General features: G+C 39.7%; 1 protein-coding gene across 4 annotated transcripts; it reads right to left on the bottom strand.

Moving 5' to 3' along the window:
* Positions 1–249: 249 nt before the first annotated feature.
* LOC308461473 (vomeronasal type-2 receptor 26-like) lies at positions 250–6,826 on the bottom strand. Of its 4 annotated transcripts, none has more exons than XM_080978457.1 (4): positions 5,790–6,826; positions 4,569–4,657; positions 3,862–3,988; positions 250–2,452 (listed from the first exon to the last, which is right to left on the bottom strand). In XM_080978457.1, the coding sequence occupies exons 1-4, from the start codon at positions 5,818–5,820 to the stop codon at positions 1,542–1,544; spliced, it is 1,158 nt and encodes a 385-aa protein (XP_080834583.1). In that variant the 5' UTR covers positions 5,821–6,826; the 3' UTR covers positions 250–1,541. The 4 variants fall into 4 exon arrangements, with proteins under 4 accessions (XP_080834583.1, XP_080834584.1, XP_080834582.1 ...); XM_080978458.1 differs by having other exon boundaries at positions 4,569–4,653; XM_080978456.1 differs by having other exon boundaries at positions 4,569–6,826.
* Positions 6,827–7,131: the final 305 nt, after the last annotated feature.

The following is a 7,131-nucleotide window of genomic DNA, read 5'->3' as shown; positions in this document are numbered from 1 at the left end:
TAGAAATGTCCACCATTCACCATTCATACACTGTTGTGGCAAAATTGTGTTCTCTAGGGACTGGAGTTACATTATGGTGTTTAATATTAAGTCAAACTATTGGACTGCCTAGTCCAACATATTCCATCCTGGACTGGACTTGTGATACAAGCAGATGTGTCCTATTATTGTTGCCATCACTCAATATCCTCTGAGGTCGGCCACCAGCAATAATACATACCAGATATTTCCTCTGTAGAACAGTAATCCTTTTTTTAAAAAAAATTGGTTTTTATTGGGGGGTTTTCTGTTACAAAACAAACAGATAAACAGGCAATAATATTCTTAAGGTGATGACCCTGCCTGGCACATGACAGAAAAGTGATATGTCCTGATTTCTACCCCCACCCCTCCTAAACACCTTTCAGTTGGCCTAATTTTGTAGTCAATTTTAGTTTCTGGACTTTTAAAGGGCAGCATGCACAGTGGGAATTATCATAGTCCAGTCTGGATGATTTTTTTTTTATGTAAGGGTGTAAATTTGGGTCATAATTGTGAACACACTGTTGTTGTTGTTTAGCTGTTTAGTCATGACCCCATTGACCAGAGTATGCCAGGCACTCCTGTCTTCCACTGCCTCCTGCAGTTTGGTCAAACTCATGTTTGTAGCTTCGAGAACACTGTCCAACCATCTCATCCTCTGTTGTTCCCTTCTCCTTGTGCCCTCAATATTTCCCAACATCAGGGTCTTTTTCAGAGAGTCTTTTCATGAGGTGGCCAAAGTATTGGAGCCTCAACTTCAGGATCTGTCCTTCCAGTGAGCACTCAGGGCTGATTTCCTTAAGAATGGATAGGTTTGATCTTCTTGCAGACCATGGGACTCTCAAGAGTTTCCTCCAGCACCAGAATTCAAAAACATCAATTCTTCAGCGATCAACCTTCTTTATGGTCCACCTCTCACTTCCATACATCACTACCGGGAAAACCAAGCTTTAACTATACAGACCTTTGTCGGCAAGGTGATGTCTCTGCTTTTTAAGATGCTGTCTAGGTTTGTCATTGCTTTTCTCCCAAGAAGCAGGCGTCTTTTAATTTTGTGACTGCTGTCAGCAACTGCAGTTATCATGGAGCCCAGGAAAGTAAAATCTCTCACTGCCTCCATTTCTTCCCCTTCTATTTGCCAGGAGGTGATGGGACCAGTGGCCATGATCTTTGTTTTTTTGATGTTGAGCTTCAGACCATCTTTTGCACTCTCCTCTTTCACCCTCATTAAGAGGTTCTTTAATTCCTCCTCACTTTTCCCTAGTGAACACACTAGAGAAAATATATATTGGGTGTGTGCCAACTATGATCACATATACAACAAATTTTCAAGTGTAACATACATTATGCATCTCTCTAATTATTTCAGTGCTATCACATGAACTGCTTTTTTTAAAATGCAATGTTTTTTCTCTTGTATGCAGAGGGGCACCCATGAAGGACTCTACAAATTCCTGTGTTTATACCAGTGCTTCTCATGCAGTCAGTTTCTAGGAATAGAATAGTGTGATTTCCCTAAGCTATTTTGTGAAATTGTTTTTTCTAAAGAAATTGTTCTTTGTGTTTACTTCTGGCCTTAGAAAAATAATAAACATTTTGGGGGCAAAAATGCAACCAAGTAACCCAGCACTGGACACCAAAATAGAGAAGATCTCCACAGCCACCATGTATTTCCCCTTGGTGCTCAGATAGGTTGGAATGAAGGATATCCAAACACTGCAAAACACCAGCATGCTAAAAGTAATAAACTTGGCTTCATTGAAACTATCAGGCAGCTTTCTGGCTAGGAAGGCCACTATGAAGCTGATACTGGCCTGAAGGCCCATGTAGCCCAGGACCATGTAAAACATAGCATCTGAGCCTTCATTACATTGCACTACAATCAGCCCAGACTGTGAGACCATATCAAGATCTGGGAAAGGGGGAGATGTGAATAGCCAGATGGCACAGATGACAACTTGAATAAGAGAGCAAAAAAGGATAATGTAGTTGGATAGTCTCTTGCCCACCCACTTCCTCATCTTGCTTCCAGGACTTCTGGCCATAAATGCTACAACCACAGTGGTTGTTTTGGCCAATACACAAGAAAGTGCAAGTGAAAAGATGTTTCCAAAAGCAGCTTGTCGGAAAAGGCAGGTTGTTATTCTGGGTCGTCCAATGAACAGCAAGGAGCAAATGAAACAAAGCAAAAGGGAGATTAGCAGAAGGTAGGTAAGGCTCCGGTTGTTGGCTTTGACAACTGGCGTCTTCTGGTGTTTAATGAAGGTTGCAAGCACCAGGACTGTGAGGAGAGCAAAAGTAACTCCAGTGGAAGCCAACCCTTTCCCTAAAGGTTCATCATAGGCTAGAAAAGTTGTAACCTTAGGGATACATCTGTTTTGTTTCTTGTTTGGATGTTCAGCTTCTTGGCATGTTTCACACTGATATGCATCTGTAAAAAACACACATAAATTTCCTGTATGGCAGAGCTTTTCAGCATGCAGCCCACATCATGCAACACAGCACATCAGTCAATAATCTACAAAAGCTAGATAATCCCTGTTCTGATGTCCAATATTGTTTTGGGAAGTGGGGAAAATTTGCAGCTGGCACTGAAGCCCCCACTGTTATGTGGTTTGCTGATGTGCAAACAGACATAGCGTGTACAGCACACCAACACACTGAAAGGAGCATTATTTAAGCCCATCCAGCCTCCTTTTCCTTGTCTGGCACCCTCCCACCCTTTTCTGCATTGTGGTTGCTGTAGTCACTTTGGGGCTGTGTAGGAATTTTTGGCTGGCTTGTCTAGATTTGTGAGAAAGCCCCCCCCCCCCTTTTTCCATATTGTAGGATTGGAATAGGAGATTGTTAGGTGAGCTGCCTTAATACTTGGCTAGTCATGCTGATTGGTTGATTTGACGATATTGTTCAATTGGCTGATATTTAATTTGGCATTTCAGTTTCATGTGTTTAAATAGGTGAATCTGGTCACTTTGGCAGAAACGTGGGAAAAGGAACTTCATAGGGCAGGTTGGTGACACACTTAGACATAGGTGCAAAATCTTAGGGGCCAAGGGGGCTTCAGCCCTCTCCCCCATAAAATATTTGTGGGGCAAGTTGATGGGCATCACCATTCAAATTGTATGCGTGCACCGTGTCATATGATTGATTATGTGGGGCAGGGCTTGCCTGCCCTCCCAATATTTTATTCAAGTTGGCACCCCTTCACTTAGGCTACCTTGTGGATGGGTGGTCCCTCTCAAAGCTGTACCTGAAGGATGCACAGCCTGGGAGCAGGATAGGGACTGTCGTTGATGCTAAATTTCCTCATTCAGACAGTTGTAAGGCTTGAAGGGTGGTGATGATATAAGACTTCCTCTACTCACATTCAGTGTGTGGCTCAGGTAAGCGGTCAGTGGATAGGCTTGCATGGTTTTGTCACCTTTACAGCCACGGGATTTCTTAGTCTGAGCCAGTTTCCTCCCCTATAGTTTTTTCTGTAGGATTTGTATGTAACATTTAATAAATAGATCCTTTTTCATCCTAGCTGTTTGTGCCTATTTATTTCAGCCTTAGGCCAAAAATATTTTATCATTGTGTTCTGACTGATCTGAAAATACCATGTAAAGGTTAAGCATCTAGTAATATACAGCTCATGTCTGGTTGGTTTTGTGTGGTGGAATGCTAACTTTTTAACCCCACCACCACACACACACATTGTCAACATAACATTATGCATTATCTTATCCAATGCGGCCAATTGATCTGAATGAAAAATCCAGGCATATATTATAGGCTGTCTATTAAAAACAATTAATATTTGAAATATATAGTTTGGATAGTGCCTCTGAAATTACCTACCTGTCTGGTGTGAAATGGTCCCCTCTGGGCACTGAGAACAATAATAGCAGCAAGATGGTTCACTCTCACGAACTTTTTTGTAGTATCCAGGGGGGCATCCTTCAGTGCACATAGAAGGAGGCAATGCCTAACCATAAAAATAAGAAAATACAGTTCGGTGAATTTCAGGTTATAAATTCATTTCTCTGTATTTTAGCCTGAAGTTGTATATTTAACCTCTGTTTTAAAAAGACAAAGACAAAGTGATCACACTCCAGTGTTTAAAATAAAATAACTAGGTATAAAACTTGGGCAGAAAACCTTGTCCCACTCACATGCAATGTCAAAGTACTATGCGTAATCTAACTGGTCCACCATTGAGATATTTATGTATCATTTTAAAGTGAAGTTATCAGGTTGATTCAGTTGATCCAAATAACAGAGGCAGTTTAGGTTTCTTTATTTTTTCTACATAGGTCAATTTGGTATGTGCCAAAATCAAGTTCTTCGTCACTAAAGCCTTTAGTTATTAGAGGTAAGAGAATAAGCTCTTTCATGGCAAATTGAGAGGATTTAAAAAAAACAAAACAAAACAAACCCAACCCCCCCCCCCAAACCCTCATGTCTTGAGAAACAATGGAACTCATTCATTTCATTTTCTAGATTGAATCCCACAGATTTTGGGAAACTATGAAAAATGGCAAATTATTAAAATCTTAATTACCCACCTGGTTGAAGATGTTGGGCCATATAATGACATCTTTCTTAATGGCAATTTTTTCATTAGAAGACTGGAAATCTACCATTCCAACTCTTACTCGGATGAAAGATTTATTTGGAAAAGTAACCAAGTTAACAATATCATATGATCCAGTAGACAATTCCATGTTTTCATTAAAGAATACCTCCTCCCCAGCACTGTTGTTGAAATGAATTTTTCTCAAAAATGCCTGGAGCTAGATGGGAAAACCAAATCTCAGGATTTATAAATATCATCTCTCATTCTAAGAGTAGCTACTGAGCATCATTTGGGAACTTGCAGTCTTTCACAGAAAGTCTGTGAAACTTCACCAAGGTTACTTATTTACTAAATGACTTCAGCGAAGGTGTTTGAAGTCCATCAAAGATTCAGTATTTCTGACCTTCACTAGCAACATGTGTAACACTAGTCCACCCATTGCAAAAGTACTGAGACTAAATATCTCATATTACCTCCCATGGCAGCAGTGCCCAATGATCCAATCCAGCAGGTTTTCCCCTCACTCTTTGCCCTTGTGCACGAAAAGCATTTAAAGCATGTGCCAAAGCATGGACTGCATTGTAGATACTATAGCTCTGATCAGACATGCTCATTTCAAGCACAGTCCCAGGAAGACTATTTAACTTTTCCTTGCCTGTACAGTGCTTTTTATTTAGAGTTCTGCACTGAAATGCAGCTTCCCAAAACATTTTCATAAATAAACTATTTTGGTGCTGGTGAGGGTCATACATCTGGAGAAAACTCTGAAATCCTGGTACATGGTTTTTGTGGATTGTCATGAACAAGGAGCCATGGAAGTATTTCAGGTTCCAGCTATTCCAAATAACACTTGAGGTGAAATCACACTGGACTGTGGTAATCCAAACCTTCTCTTTGGGTTTCCTTCCCAAGTAATACTCAGTATACAGCATCATCTGTAAACCTTGCATTGAGTAAGTGTCTCCATCTGCAACAATCACATTGGCTTTGGTCCTATGAAGTGTTGCCAGGATATTTCCCTTAGAAAATATATTCCATGCACTAGAGGATTGGAGAAAGACTAATGGTGCCTTCTCTGCAAAGGCAACACAGATGCCATTCTCATTGAGCATACATTTCATACTTTGCACAAACCGTTCACCACTGTCATCATCTGAAACAATAAGGCCAATCCATGTCCATCCCAAATATTTTATCAAGTGCACTATACCTTCATTCTGGGTATTGTCGTTTGGGACCATTTGGTAGGTAAAAGGGAAATAGGTTTTATCGCTCAGTCCTGGGTGAAATGAGCCATAACTGAGCTGAAAAGAGAGGGAAATGCAGTATTTTAAGCTGTGAAAGTTGTTGTTGTTGTTTTACAAAGTTGAACCCATAAAACATTTACTGAGAATTTTTCTGATGTATCTATGATGAATGTTCTGCAGTATATTACAGATGTTCTATGAAAAACGACATAGTGAATAGAAGATGGGTTTGATATGTAACATATATATTTTATATACATATTCACAACTTAAATATTCAGTAAAACAACCTTATTAAAACAACACATTACCTAAAACAGACAGGTAATCAAGAGAATTTCTGTGTAAACAGATATGTCTTCAAAAGTCAGTGGAATGCCAATATAGATGGGGCCTATTGCTATTTCAGCAGCATGTCATAAACAAACAAACAAAAATGAGAATATCATGCCTCTTAAAAAATGCAGGTTGAAACAAAAAGAGTGGGTACTCACTACTTTTTCAAAAAAGAAAAAAGAAACAAACTGCTCAAGGATGGCTGGCAACAACTCATTTGTCATATAAAAAGCATATTCTAGTTTGAAGTATATGATATAGTTGGGCATACAACTACAGTGCAGTGCACATACAACTTGATCTTCATATGGTGCAGTTTCTGTGTGCTGCTCATGCACCAAATAAAGGAAGTACATTTCTGCTGGTGGAAATACATGTCTCAACCTAGGCTGAAAGCAACTCAGACTGCCAAAAGAACATAGAAATCCATATACAAATAGATGAGTTTTCAAAAGGGGAATCACAGCAGGATGCACAAATCAGATTTCTGATCACTCATCTATATAATCCCATATCTCTGGTGCTTTTTTGTACGTAAACATCAGAAATTTCAACGTGTCAAACATGAGAAACATTGAAATTTCATCTCTTGCACAGTTATCTGTAAACTTCCTCTCCACACAACCCTACCTGTGGAATCTGGTAGAGGCTTAAGATAGTGGCTATCTGCATAGAAGCTTCAGAGCCAAGTGCTCCAATGACTGCCAACATCTTTTGCATTCTGCATATGGAATTAGGGAAGCTGTTTTTCTTTGCTGACAGCAAGGACAGTGTGATATCATAGTTTAATCTCGCTTGGAACATATTATCATAGATCTGGAATCCCAGAGTAGAATTGGGTAGAAGGTTTGAATCTTTGTTGACCTCAGCAATAGCAAAATTGAAGGCAAAGACATGCTGATAATTCTTTTTCATCGACCTACAAAGACAGTAATATATATTTTTTATTTGCACAGCACTTCTTTCTCT

Source organism: Podarcis pityusensis (genome assembly GCF_964106645.2).
Source record: "Podarcis pityusensis genome assembly, chromosome: 13".
NCBI classification, from domain to species: domain Eukaryota; kingdom Metazoa; phylum Chordata; class Lepidosauria; order Squamata; family Lacertidae; genus Podarcis; species Podarcis pityusensis.
Note: the sequence above shows the minus strand (reverse complement) of the source record. Positions and strands in the feature narration are given on the sequence as shown.